The 14,513-nt window shown below is 49.2% G+C and overlaps 1 protein-coding gene and 1 long non-coding RNA gene across 4 annotated transcripts in view; one reads left to right on the top strand and one right to left on the bottom strand.

Moving 5' to 3' along the window:
• Positions 1–5,668: 5,668 nt before the first annotated feature.
• On the top strand, positions 5,669–7,082 carry LOC113744486 (uncharacterized). The gene is made up of 2 exons (XR_003461579.1): positions 5,669–5,849; positions 5,978–7,082. It is a non-coding gene; the product is annotated as an uncharacterized LOC113744486 (long non-coding RNA).
• An 889-nt stretch (positions 7,083–7,971) lies between these two features.
• LOC104934194 (nuclear receptor ROR-alpha) overlaps positions 7,972–14,513 on the bottom strand; it is a 74,238-nt gene continuing 67,696 nt past the window's right edge. For 2 of the 3 annotated variants that reach the window (XM_027274422.1, XM_019257080.2), the window contains one exon: positions 7,972–11,248. In XM_027274422.1, coding sequence (XP_027130223.1) covers positions 11,081–11,248 — 168 coding nt within the window. In that variant the 3' untranslated portion in view covers positions 7,972–11,080. Of the gene's footprint in view, positions 11,249–14,029; positions 14,145–14,513 lie in introns of all 3 variants that reach the window. The other variant, XM_027274423.1, reaches the window with a different exon arrangement.

The raw sequence follows: 14,513 nt of genomic DNA, 5'->3' as shown, positions 1-14,513 counted from the left end.
GAGCTGCATCTCACCCAAACTAAGGACACACAGACACATCACACTGTCCCTGTGAGGCTCAGCGCTTCCTCTGTGCAAACATTTGTGAACATCTGCAGCAGCAACTTGTCATTTATTTTTCTTCTGACTGACTGAGTCTCGTCTTTGCAGCTTTTTCTTCCCACTTCTGCTGAGGATGTGGAACACGTGTGTTGAATTCATGGAGACATATGACCTGTGCTCACTTACAAACATTCGTGTTCCCCCTCGGATGATCTGTTATCATTTTATTGATCCTCTGATTTTTCAGCTTGTGTCAACATTTTGTCCAATATACAGGCGGCACAGAGGAAGCTATATCTATCTACTTTCCAACCCTGACCTATGGTCGCTGATTCTCTTCTTAGCTTCCTCCGTCAGCGTCCTCTTCACTCTCTTGTCCTCTGCCATTATGTCCATAGAAGCTGCTGAGCCCGGTTACATTGCCAGTTCGCCCAACTCCAGTTCTGCACGAGCGGAGCCTTTATCCTGGTGGTGCAAACACTAACACTCCCCCGGTGCTCTGAGCTCACAGTCCGGGCAAACTGAGCTAACCATGTATCGTCTGAGCACACTGTGAACCCCTGAACAAAGTATATAAGGAGGAGACAGAGTGCGCATCTCACAGGTTATCCCTGTGACTAATGCTGGGTAACTCACTCAGAGTCATGATGATGATGATTTGATGGTCTGAGTGTCACTTTGCTTTAACTCTTTCATCCGTCTGTCACTGAGCTCATAAAAGTATTTTTCCCTCTGCGGACAGACGAGCCGTCGGTCCGGGCTGCGATCAGCGTTGAGGAATCCGATAACAGGAAAACAGCGTTATACTCCGAGAAACCCACCAAGCTTATCAACACTTTTACCATCTTCTAAGGTGTTTATCCAGCTTCCTGGAGTTTAAAGTAGCTTTGTGCTGCTCAGATTCATCCCAAATAAAGGTTCTTATCTGGCTGCACACACAACGCTGCTGAAATAATAAAATATGATGGATTTTATGGCTGTCAAGGTTATCTCGCTGTAAACACGATGCACTTTCTAGCAGCATGAATAAAGAAACTGAATCCACACTCACACACACACACTTGCAGTGTGAAGTACAAAGTAAGGTGAAGCTTCACTTCTCCTGAAGTTGTGAGAGCACTGACGGACGACAAACACTCTTTAAAGCGTACGAACATGTTGCGATTATCTCGCCCTTTGCTGCAAACTAAGACGCCGTTGGTACTCCTGCAGGAGTGTAGCTTCATGTTCGATGCATCAACTCAAAACTGGTGACGTGGTGTAGAGAGCATGAAAGTCCAAAACCAAAACTAAATTTGACTTCTTTTATGTCAAGATGCATATTTTCTGTTTGAAATGCTGTGAAAGCATCAGGGGGAGTGACCAGCGGGAAGAGGAGGTGGTTTTCAGGCCCAGCAGTCAGCAGCCTCTATGGACATGATGGCAGAGGAGAAGCCGCCGGACAAGAGTAAATGTGGGACTGACTTTTAGTGGTTGAAAGTTATTCTTTTATGTTACTTACCAGCTTCAGGTGCTTCACCTCCGTCTAGCCTCGGACTTCCATCCAGCAGAAAACCACGACAGACACGATTGCACGTGTAAAACTGAAGGCAGGTTCTACAGAAATAAGTACAATGGTGTTAATGTGCTCAGAATGCAGTAGAGACAAAGCAACATATTTATGCTTCTGTTTCAGTTGTTGTTGATCACACCTGGACAAGAGCGGATCAAAATGCAGAAAAACTCAACACTGCCTACGTGAGTGTGAGCTGACCACGCCTCGGGGCAACATCTCTCTCCCCTGACATCAGGAGTTTGTGGAAGCTGACCGCTGAAAATCCATGAAAGTTTAAAGAAGAATCAGGAGTGCATGTGCACGCATGAACTTTGGGGGTTTGTCTGAGCGCTCATTGATCCTCCGAGGAGAAGAAGCAGAGCTGTGTGGGAGCTGGAATCAATGGAGCGGGAAATTAGCCCTTAATTAATAAATATTTATATTCAGGTCGTCCACTGCTGCAGACACCTGTGTGCATACTAAGCACCACCACACTCACGACATTATGCTGTGCAAAGAAGACAAGAAGAACATCTCTTGACTTTCTGGTCTATCTATGTTCCAGCAGTCATCTGCTATCATGAGCTGTGGGTCACCTCGGTGATAGAGGAGCTTGGTCATGCTAAACCTGTTGCCACCGCAACCTGACCCCAGATAGGCAGAAGGAAATGGATGCATGGATGGATGGTGCATACATTCAAGCTAAAATATGACCAGGGAACAGGAGTGTCCCTTTTCCACCAGATAAACTGATTCTGTTCAGGATTCAACATCATCAACAATAAATGATCTTCTTATTAGAAACAAACCTCCCGTGTGAACCGTCTGTGGCTGTCGACTCACGATGCTGATTTTAACGTCGAGAAGCTGGACCAGACCAAAGCACGCAACGATGTACGCTCGCTGAACTTTAGTTAGCATCACATCTGAAGTAGCAGTGTCAGAACAGAGCAGGTGTGAAACATGAAGGAGGAGCCAGAGAATGACGGACAGAGAAGGAACGCGAAGTGGAGGATGAAAGTGAGAACATGGTGGACGTGAGCTCTGCCTCGAGGCTCATGAAGTAACATGGAGTTATTTCTGAATGTAACGAGGCTGAACAGAAGCCGGGCTGTCGACTCTGCACGCACCACAGGAGAGCGCGAGAAAACACAGCAGAGAGACGGGGAACCTGGGAAATAAGTGAGAAGAGTGCGGGTACGTGGGGAGGGGGCAGGTAATGGAAGGATTAGGCCTGCTGCCACTGATTTAGACAGAAACAAGGGGAGAGAGAGAGGAAATGATGGACGGATGGATGGATGGATGGATGGATGGATGGATGGATGGATGGATGGAGGTGACGCTGAAATAGTTGGAGGAAATGGGAGAAGATGGGGTTAAGAGGTTGTGATATGAATGAAAATATGGACTGCTTGAATATAAAGCTAAACTGTCCATGAGCTCTTTAAACTGAACTGATCACAAACGATCACAAAGGTCCAACGAGCAGCTTCCAAACGTCTGTTCCTCCCTCGTGGAATTGGATGTTACAAATGTGCTGTCAGAGGCACTTTGTCATGTTCGTCTGGACTGGCACTGCTTAGTTCATTTGTAAATTATTCATGCACACTGGGAATAAACCTCAAATACAAGATTATTTGAGCAGATGAAAATATAAAAGATGTCAGAATCTCCCGTGAACGAATCGATTCAGGTCGGGAGCAGCAGGTCCGTTTGAGGAGCTGAGTGGAAAACACCGTGAAGAGCGGCTAATGGCCCCGGAGCAGTTTCAGGCGTGTCATTGGACAGAAAGCACGATGTGATGTTATCAGACAGTGTGTTCGGCCCTGAGTGGCTCATAAAGTGATAAATCTCTGAAGAGCCTCTGACACGGCAGGCAGACAGACAGGAGATGTGGCCTCGCTGTGCAGATAATATGATGGACAGGAGTGGACGCTGTGTGTGTGTGTGTGTGTGTGTGTGTGTGTGTGTGTGTGTGTGTGAACAGAGGATGGAGCATGGAGAGGTGAAAGCTGATAAATGTGATCCATTTGAGGTGAACGACAGCTGGAGGAGTCTGTCCTGCAGCTCTGAGCTCTGCTGCCACTCAGTGAATGCTGCTCACTGCAGGTTCAGAAGAAGGAGCCAGACCAGAGTTTTAAACTTTGATACAATACTGGCATTAAAAATGATTTGAATCTGAATCTTCTTTAAATTAACAGCCTGCATGCAGTGGTGATACATAAAAAGCTCAAGATGCCAGGAGCCAAACCCGGCAAGAAAACCACCTCGGTAGGCTAATGTGTTCACTGTTAGACTGGACACTGCCGGTTCAGAGGTTCTGTCGCTGTGTTCACTGTTAGACTGGACACTGCCGGTTCAGAGGTTCTGTCACTGTGTTCACTGTTAGGAAGGTGGACGCTGACACTCGTTCATGCTGCAATGCAAAGCGAGGAGGGTGAGGGTGGAAAAATCTGAACGTCGACCAACTGATACAGAATTTAGTTCAGGTCACAATGCCAATGAGTCTGCAGCTGACTCGTTTCGTGACTTAATATTAGTTTGTGCAGAAGTCTAATGTAGTTTCTTTGTGTTCCGGTGATATTATTTTCTCATTAGATATCAAAGCTACCTGTTCTGACATCACTGTTTGAAGTGTGGCCATGTTAGTTTAGGAGTTTTCCTCTTGAGATTATTTCTGCCTCGGAGATACTAAAACCACAATCCTTTCCAGCCCTGCTTCACGTACAGCGCTTCACTGAGGTTTTATCAAACCAACTCTATGAAAATACAGATAATCCTCGGGGGCTATTTACAGTCCAGGTCTTTGCTGTTGCCCCAGATTTGTTTGGTTAAGTGCATGGCGCTCGCAGATTGGGACGCCCGTCTCTTTCAGTCCACAGTTTGCTGCCAGGCTCTGCTGCCTGCCAAGTCCAATCCGTCTCATTAACAAACACGCCTCCCCAGAGACTTCCCTCCTCTCGTCGATCCCACAGTCTGTGGTTGAGCGGGGACGTCCTCCCGTCCTGGTAATTAGAGCCGGAGGGCCGCACGAAGGGGTAAAAAGGTAACAAGAAGAGGCTCTTAGGGGCTCCTGGTGTAAATCAAAGTCTCACTCAGCGTTTGGTCGGCGTCGTGGTTCTGATTCTGGTCTCTCTCCCAGGATTTAATGTGGAGATACAGGATGAGGACAGAAGGCAACACTGCTGCTGAACAGGAACCGTTTGGTGCGAACAATGAGCCAGGAACGCAAAAGGCAGTTTCCCAATACTATCAGAGGCGGCTGGCTCACGGAGCAATTCATTCCATGTTTGACATCTGGCAGCAAATGCAACAGTAAGAATAATGTTTCCTCTGTAAAGACAGAAGAGAGTGTCTGCATGTGAAGCACAATCACCCCGTCTGTCTCCGTCTCCTCCACCCACTCTCCCTTCTCTTCATTCACATTCCTCCACCCTCGGCTTCGGTCGGTGCATACCTCTCCCACGGCTCATTCTCGGCATCGCCTGGGAGCAGCTCAGGTGGAAACACGCCTGACATCCCAACCTCTCACAGTCCTCACATCCAATAAACCTTTGAATAAAACGAACGCTTGTGAACCCGAAATTAAAATCACAATTTTCTAAATGTCGATCAGTCTTCAGGAGAAGCTGGTCAAACTTCAATAAGTTGTTCCTCCCCGAGAACAATCTTCTCATTTTAAGACCCATTTCATTCCTCATATAAAATTAAACAGATTCAAAGAGCAATGAACTTTTAATAAATTAATAATTAAAAGTATTAAAATATTCAAAATAAACAAAACCACAGAAGTAAATAAATGGACTCTTGGGTTCTTGTTAACAGCGTTTGGCACCGAGGCGCTGAAGGTCGTTTATTATTTAACAAGCAAAGCGAGCCGCCTCCTCTCTGGAGTCCATTTAGACTTTTTCCTAACAAACTTTCTGGACCGACTTCGTCACGTGTCGACCGCAGTGTGGATGCAAGGAGGCGGTAACAGCAAAGACAAATCCACACGGTGATCAACATTCAACACAGGCCTGAGGGGACGGTAACGAGACACAGGTGAAGCGAGTCTGAAACAATCAGAACCGACGGGAAAGAGACAAAGAGACAAAGAGACAAAGAGACAAAGAGGAATGACTCCAAACAGGAAAACCTCGACCACGACAGACTGAGGCAGCCGTCTGCCTCGAGTGACACCTGGTTCGCTGTTTGTGTGCAGCTCTGTCTCTTATGTGAGGACAGTGGACATGTCCTCATAAGTGTAGACGCACTAGTCCCTCTTCTCTCCGTAGGTCCCCATAATTTTGTCATACCTGAATATGTGTATCTAAAACTCGTCTCAGCGTGATTTTTCTGTTCAGTCTTTTTAATGATGGAAGCCTCCTGTCTGTCCTGGCTTGTAAACACATCATGCAGGTACGATATGATACGACACTGCAGTATTTTCTGCTCGAGTCCCTGCAGATCAGCCGACAGGCTGACGGGTGGTGGTGCTGGTGTGTCTGGAGGGAGACAGTCTGCGTGAGACGTCTGTCATCATTTTGTCGGGGCTGTATAAATGCAAAAATCTGGCTGCTTCGTCTTCTGCTAACGTCCGTTAACCAGACGGCGAGCCCCGAGCAGACACAGAGGGCCGCGGGTCGACGGGCGGGAGGATGCTGGATGTCGTGTCACGGAGACGGTAGCTGTCACTTTGTGGACCAGTCTCAAAATGCTGCAGGGTCAGTCTGTCTGAGCAGGACTACACAAACACTGCTGGCTGCCACCACGAGGAAACTTTATTTCCTGCAGGACAGAGACAGAGGTGGACAAGGACGGACAGTCTGCTGTTCCCTGTCCAACACTTGTTAATCATCACAATCCTTCAGAGTGACCTTTGGCCAACATGACAGACAAACTGTCTTTTAACGGAGACGGACGCTGCATTCTCCTCCCAGTCTGTCTCTGGCACAGCAGGATCTTATATCAGCTGATTGACAGCAGCTTGGTTTGGTCAGCCCCAAAGATCCTCAGACACGAATCCGGAAGAAGAGCAGACAATGCAGGAGACATTGGTCACAGATGAAGGAAGTGAAGGAGACTTCTTTGTCCTGTGTCTCCTCCATGTGGACATTTGGTTTTACTGCATGCTGCCGCCTCATTTATGTCCCAGCAACATTAACGTGGAGTTATTTTTGTTTCAAACTTAATTTCTGAATTAGTTTTCTGGTCAAGGTGACAGCAGGCGTGAGGAAATGACTCTGGACATACGTCTGCTGTAGGTGAACACATTTTCACTATAAAGACAGACAGCGGACGGTCTTGGATTCAAGAACCAACAACGCCATGGACGTTCTTCTCTTCACCACGAGCTCCAGGATCTGACCTGGGTCTGAACACAGGAAGTGTTTTCACCTTTCCTCCATGATGTTATCCAGACACAAAGAACGTTCAGCCTCAGTGTTTCTTGTGTTGGACTTTGGATCATTGGATTTATGTTGGATTAGTTTGTTTTTACCTGATTAAAGTTCTGTTCACTCTGCTCACCCGTCTGCATCCTGCAGCATCTACTGATGTTTCTGCGACACGGCTGACAAACTTCAGGGTCTGTTAATCTTTTTTCCACTCCTCCTCTTCCTTCCTATTTTTTCTTGCTTACGTCTGGTGGTTTCTGGCCCTGCCGACAGTTTATGGTCAGATGTTTATGTCTGCCTCCAAAGCCATTACGCAGGAGGTAAGTGGATTTTTATTTGTGCTCACAGCAGAGGAAACCTAAAGTGCTCCTGAGTGTTTCTTAAACCAGAAACTATTTATCTGACTGAGGAAACTGCAGCTGATGGGAAAGTGTGGTGAAGGGAGGGACTTGTGGGGCGGATATTAATTGGGCCGGACCCGGGACCGAACACAACCTCCGAACCAGCAGTGAGCAGTATAACAGCCTACCAAGGGTTTTTTTTGTCCAGCAGCAGTACATGAAATTTAAAATAAACAAATCCATTATTTTATTTAGTTTTATTTTTCATACGTTTCAGATACAGCAGCTCTGCTTTGTATCACAACAGAAGAAGTCATCATGGATCAGTTCAAAGAATAAAAATGAACAGGCCTGAGCCCGACACACTGATACAGGTGTAGGCCGGGCAATAACATCTCTGTACTATGATATTTCAATATCATATTTATTTATTTAAAGGAAAATTCTGTTTTTAATACAACAGTAACCAGGTAAACAACTGGTTTGATACCATCCAAAATCAGACTGAAACTTTGTTCAGTAATCGCGTTAAGTACGTGCACAGTTTTGATCAAAGGTGAGATGAATCAACGAGTTGGCGTTTTTTTGTGTTCAAGACTGTTTGAAGAGAATTCATTCATTGACATCAGGTATTTATTTTAAAAGGCTGGCGTCGTACGAGTTTTGGCTGTTTAAAAAAAAGCAGAATTTTCCTGTCATGCCCTGTGGGGAAACATAATGTGGCATAGTTGGTAAAATCGAGACCCTGCTAACAACCTAGCACCAAACGCATATTTAAAACACAAAAAACGCTCTCTGTAACTCAACTAAATCTAACGGAGAGCAGTGCATATCAAACCAGATACATTATGATGCATACCAATCAACAGATAACAAGTCTGATGCTCATTAGGCATCTGTAGCAGTATTTTCCTGTGGCCTGTACAGACTTAATCAATAAAGTTACTTACAGAATAAAAACAATAGAGGTGGCATGGAGGGAGCGTGTCGTCAGCGTACGTGATCACGTGATGGGTCGAGACGGCATCTCCCAAAGGAAACTCGTCAGATTAAATCTTAGAAATTAGAAACTGTGCTGACGTGCCATGTTTCCAAACTATACACAATCAATAAAGATAAAAATACTTTCACATTATTGCTCGACATTCAGTTATGGCTAAAGTTCTGTTTGTTATTTGGCAGAAATGCAGATTTTTATTTTGACCTCGAGACTGATGTGGTGGAGCAGGCGATGTTACTGATTATATTCCTCCAGATTGGTTGACTCGTTAAAGATTACGCTGACGGTAAACAGGAGAACAGTGAAGCTGTGGATGATGGGAAAACGTCACTTCTCCCAGCAGTCTGTGTCCAAACGTTAAACATGAATGAAATTTACCACAAACATGAACACACACACACACACACACACACAGGTAGCACACTTACATTTTCACCATACTTCACTCTGCATAGATTCTGTATTGCTCTTAATACTTTTATTTTTGCAGTATTACTTTTGTTAAGCTGGTTGAATCCTAAATAAATCTTTCTGCCGTCAGTTAAACATAAATGTACGTTTGTGTGGACGCGAGGTTCGAGCAGAGATCTCTTCTGTTTGTCGGATTTCAAGATTTCTCTTAATCAGCTGCTGATAATAAACAAACTGCACCCACGTTTGCAGGGTTCCTCATGGTTCCTCATGGTTCTTCAAGGTTCCTCATGGTTCCTCATGGTTCTTCAAGGTTCCTCATGGTTCTTCAAGGTTCCTCGTGGCTCCTTATGTAATATTGGAGTCAGATGCACTGAGCTCTTCTCCTCTGCTCTCCCTCTGAACACATTCATGTGTCACGAATACATGTTAATAATAATAATAATAACTTAGCTTCTTTATTTTCTGCTTTCTCGTCTCATCAGGTTCTCATGAATCATGGCTACGCCAAGATCGAGGATTGGTAGAGTCTGCTGCTGTCGTCCTGATGACGTCCACTACAAAAACTATTATTATTATTATTATTATTATTATTATTATTGAACTAAATTATACGACTGTACTGTGATGAAACATCAATGCTGGTGTTAATATTGACATTCGTACCGTTTTAAATCACCCTGAACGTTTCGAGGCGAACGCTGACAAAGTTTCTATAAAAAGAAAAAACAGGTGTCGTCGGCGCCTAATCGAACGTGGGCGTCTTCTGCTTTTTGATTGGACGACGAGTCTGTGAAACAAATGTATGCTGATCGATGATTTTTGCACTTTAAACATGACATGACATATTTGTGACGTGTTTTTGAATACTTCCATCTTCAGTATGAACCAATGGGAGCTGAGAGCCACGGACAGGAAGTCTGAGCTTTTGAACGCTGCCGACACGGTTTGTCTTAAACAACAAATTTCTTCCTGATGTTTTGAATTGTTTGAACTCTGATTGGATGACGGCATCCGATCGTGCTGTAAACAAACTGACAGGAGAAACAAGAGAAGCTGCACTTCCCTGTCCAGGCCACCAGCTGGTGCTACAGGCTAACCATCCGTCTGGTGCTGCTGTCTGCAGACTCTGACGTTTCTGCTACATCTGGCAACATCTGGCAACATCTGCACACACTGAGGAGGAAGAAGAGGCTGCTGGGAGGAGGAGGAGGAGGAATGAAGTCATGGAGGATGAAATTATTTCTGTTAAACAATCAAATGAATCCTGAATGAACATTGTGACGTCACCGTGACTCACCTGTTCAGTAACATCAGTTTTTCATGTCATTCAGCAGTGACACACACAAGGCTCTAAATACTACAGTACCCATGAGCCTCAGCGGTTGGTGCTGTGGAGAAGGTTTCAAACATCACTGTTCACGTCTCTTCTGGATGAGTCGGCAGCATTAAATGAAATAGATTTAACCAAAATCAAAATCTGATGACATCATCAAGAGTCAGGTCAAACTGCCGAGCAGAGACGTGAAGATGATGTTTGCTGTTAAAGATCTGCATCAACCTGAGTGACCGGAACCGGAACCAGAAAAGAACTTCACGGGTCAAATGAAGAGAAACATCAAGACAAAACAGGAAGCACTGATGTTGGATTTGGCTCAGCTGCTTCTGTCTGATCACGTTTATGGAAAGCAGCGTCTTATTTAAAGTCTTAAGAATCTAAACCTACTTAAACTCTGACGTATGACAAATATTCAAAGCCACAAAACTTTTTCTAGAAGACTCAAACTTTAAAACCTTTGAAGTCTAAAATGATGTTTTTTATGGACATGAAAACAAAGATGAGGCTCAAAACATTAATGTGGAGACAGATGAGGCGTTCACTGTCCAGCATCGTTAACAAACTGGAAATTCGTACCGTTGCACGGTTGTAAACTTTCTTATCGGAGCTCGTGTTTGAGTGTTTGTGTTCTGTCCAGCTGGCCTGGCAGCAGACTGAATGATGTCAGAGCGTCACCGAGCTTCCAGCTGATCCGGTTTGCAGATGAATGTTGCCGTGGCGCTGAACCTGCAGAAGAAGAGCTGACGTGTCGAAGCTGAAGCAGGTTTCAGTGCGAATACTGAAGATAGACATCCACGATCCTGAACACGAGATGTGTGTGTGAATGCAGATGAAGGGAAACCACCTGATTCCTCACTGCATCCAAACCCAGAGCCATGAGAGGAGGAGGAGGAGGAGCAGGAGGAGGTGAAAGAGGAGTTCAAATCTCTCCGTTATTTGTGGACTCCAGGAGAAGAGAAGGACGGCGGCGGCGTGAGTCACCGCCCGGTCCTCCGCGGGGCTCGGTTCATCCAAATCCGGGAGCGTGGTCGACGTTTAGTCGCCGTCGCTCCGCAGAGTCAGTTCAAGGTCAGCGCCAAACAACTCCTTATAAAGAGGAGGGAAGTCAGAACCCACCACGTCCGGGTACACGGCCCGGAACGCACACAGCTTCTCCGTGTGACGGGAGCACAGGGAACGCAGCGCTGACACCTTACATCTGAGCTGAGGAGAGGAGGAGAGGAGGAGGGGGAGAGGGGGAGGAGAGGAGGAGGAGAGGGAGAGGAGAGGAGAGGAGGAGAGGAGGAGGAGAGGGGAGTGGAAAGGGAGGGGAGATCGAAGAATGCGGAGGCGAAGGTATGAGAGGCTTCGAGGATGCGTGCTGCTATTGTGGAGAGTAGAGAGGAGAGTAGGATAGGAGGAGAGGAGGAAGGAGGAAGGAGAGGGGAGGAGAGAGAGTAGCGGAGGCGCGGTTTCCACTTGGGAAGGTCGGCGCGGAGGATAGGTGTCGGGGCGAGGTGATAGCGAGTTAGGTAGGAGATGAAGATTAAGAGGGGGAGTGAAGGAGGATGAGAGTGGGAGAGCGGAGGAGAGAGATGCGGAGAGGTGGAGAGAGTTCGCATGTAGGCGTTCTGCTCTTCTGTAGATGCTGTCGGCGAGAGCGTTTTTGCGGCCGCTGAGCGAGTGCGCTGAACGGCTAACTGCTGCGAGCGGCGCAACGAGGTCGCGGCGTCGCGCCGAAGTTGACAGGACGCAGGGGTGAGGAGCGGAGGCGCTATCGGTTTACTCGGGAATCTTCGGATCTGAGAGGCTCGGGTACAGTACGCTATTGATCGGCTCAGTGACTCGCTGCGCGGCCTCGGTGTCGTCTCGGTGGGCCTGCGAAGGTTTTCGCGTTGTGCTGTCGGCGGCTTGCTGCGCGTCGTCGGCTCTTTCCCACTCTTACTCGGACACTTCTCTCGCTTAGTATTCGGCGCGATGTCTCATCGGTAGTCTTCGCCGTACAGCGCAGGATGAGCGCTTCGGCGCGGCTCGTGGCTCAGCTCGTTGTCTCGGTGTGGCGAGCGTGGTGCGATGATGCGGAGGGCGGACGCGTGCTTGCGCTTGTGCATTCGACTTCTGCTTTCGCTGCTTCGGGCGCTTTGCTCGGGATGCTCGATTAGGCGCTGTACTCACTCGGTTTCTTCTACATTCGGCGCGTGTCTGGCGCGGTGCCTAGCGCTTTTTGCAGCGTCGGCTAGACGGGGCGCGGCGCTGCAGAGCCGCGGGGTCTCGGCGGCGCTGACGCGGTCAGCGGTGCGAAGGGGGCCGTCGCGAGATCGCGGCCGGGTGGAGCTGGACTTGATTAACGTGCAGTCTGCGGGCTGCCTGTTCGAGGGTGCGGCGCTCCGGAGGGACTCGTATATCTACGAGCGGCGTCTCGCGGCTCTGTCGCCGGCGCGTGGTGTCAGCGTCGCCGCGTAATTCTCGGTGTCTCGGTTCTGCTCGGGCGGGCGCGGCGGCGGCGCGGGGGCAGCGGGGGCGCCTGGCGGCGGCGGCGAGGGCGGCGGGGGGCTGCGCGGGGGCGCGTCCCGCGGGGGCGACGGGGCGGCCGCATCGGACGCGGGAGCGTTCGTCAGCGAGGCAGCACGGTGGGCGTCAAGCGCCGGGGGAGGCGAAGGCGGCGCGGGGCGGGCGGCGCGGGCTAGGAGGCGTCGCAGGGGGCGGAGCGGGCACAGGAAGCAGACGGGCGAGGGCATCAGGAGGCGGAGAGGGGGGCGGCGTGTGTGCGTGTGCGGCTGCGCGTGCACGAGGGGCGAGAGCGCGCGGCGGCGCGGGGGCGCGGGGTGCGTCGCGACGCGGGAGGACACGCTTGGCGGTCGAAGGTGGGGGCAGCGGAGTTGCGCGGCGCGGAGCAGCAGGCGCAGGGGGGTGTGAGAAAGGAGGCGCGTCGCGGCGCGGCGCGGCGCGTGCTCGGAGGCGCGGCGCCGGGGCTCGTGCGCGCTCGTCGGCTGCCGCGGCGTGGGGCGGCGTAGCGGCGGACGCTGGCGGCGCGGGGGACAGGGGGGCGGGGCGGACCGGAGGGGGCGGCGGCGAGGCGAGCGGCGCGGGGGCCGGCCGATGAGCTTAAGCGACGGCGCGGGGGCAGCAGGCGGCGGCGGAGGGGCGGCGCGTGAGGCTTCGCGGAGGTCTGCCGGGGGCGGCGCGGCGCGCGTCGTGGCCCCCTGTTTTTGCCCGCGTATTTCGCTCTCCTCCTTTCTGGTTGATGTCCTGGCCGCACCTTAGTGCCTTACCTGTCTGCCGACGGCTTCCTTCGTGCCACATTTCTCTACTGTCCTCTGTCCGACTTCGCTCCTCACCATGACACCGCTCTGCGCGGCTGCAACCATTACCAGCTGGCATGTGTGGGTGTGGTTGTGTGGGGAGTGTATGTGGTGTGTGTGTGGTGTGTTGTGTTTTGTGTGTCGGATGTGGGTCACTTCCTAAACTTACACTGTGTAACCTCATTTATCAATTCTCCATTGTTGAGAGGAATTGTTTCCAGCTTCGCAATGCGCTCAGTGGTCTCATACCAATGGATGTGTATTCACCCATCTCCGAGCACACAGTCGGCGTGAGCTGCCATTTCCTTCACATCGGAGTCTCGTGACACACGTCACTGTGACACGCACATGTGAACGTGACACGTCGACATGCGACATGTGACATGCGACATGCGGACAGTGCACATGTGACATGCACATGCGACATGCGACATGTGAAACGTCGACATGCGACTGTGACACCGTTGACATGACATGTGACACGCGACATTGCCCATGCGATCATGTGAAATGTCGTATGATCAGAATTTATGTATTTATTGTTGTTTGATTTAAAAAACCTGCAGCCAGAAACCAGGGCGGAATATTCCACATACCACACTTCCTGAGCTTTATTTTTTACTGTTGGGAGCATACTGAAGGTGTGTGTGTGTGTGTGTGTGTGTGTGTGTGTGTGTGTGGTTGTGTGTGTGGTGTGGTGTACCTTGTTGAGCAGTCCGTCCTCCTCTCTGGTTCTTCTGCAGGACGTGTTGCAGAGCCAGCTGAGTTTTTCTGCTGCAGCTTCTCCACCTGCAGCTTCTCCTGCAGCCACGACCGGTCTAACAGAAAACACACACACAAAACACAACACACACAACACCACACACACACCACAACAACACACAGAAAAACTCTGAGCTCCTACAAATGACAGCGCAGGAAACATGCAGTTACCCTGATGAGGAAACGTACCTGCAGACAGCAACGAACGCTGAGAAGAGAGCGAGCTCGTCCTCGACATGTGCAGAGAACACATGCTTTTAGCGAATCGAACACTGACGTGATTCAAGTCACACAGCCTGGAAACAAGAATATATCATCATACTGGATATAATATATGGATGCATTCATGGTTCATCACTTTAATGACTTTATATGGGTGGACTGTGGAAGAGGACCTGCGTGGTCTGATTTTCACGCATTAAACG

The sequence above is a fragment of the Larimichthys crocea genome, chromosome XXIII (genome assembly GCF_000972845.2).
Source record: "Larimichthys crocea isolate SSNF chromosome XXIII, L_crocea_2.0, whole genome shotgun sequence".
Taxonomy (NCBI): domain Eukaryota; kingdom Metazoa; phylum Chordata; class Actinopteri; family Sciaenidae; genus Larimichthys; species Larimichthys crocea.
This window is presented reverse-complemented; position numbering and strand designations above follow the sequence as displayed.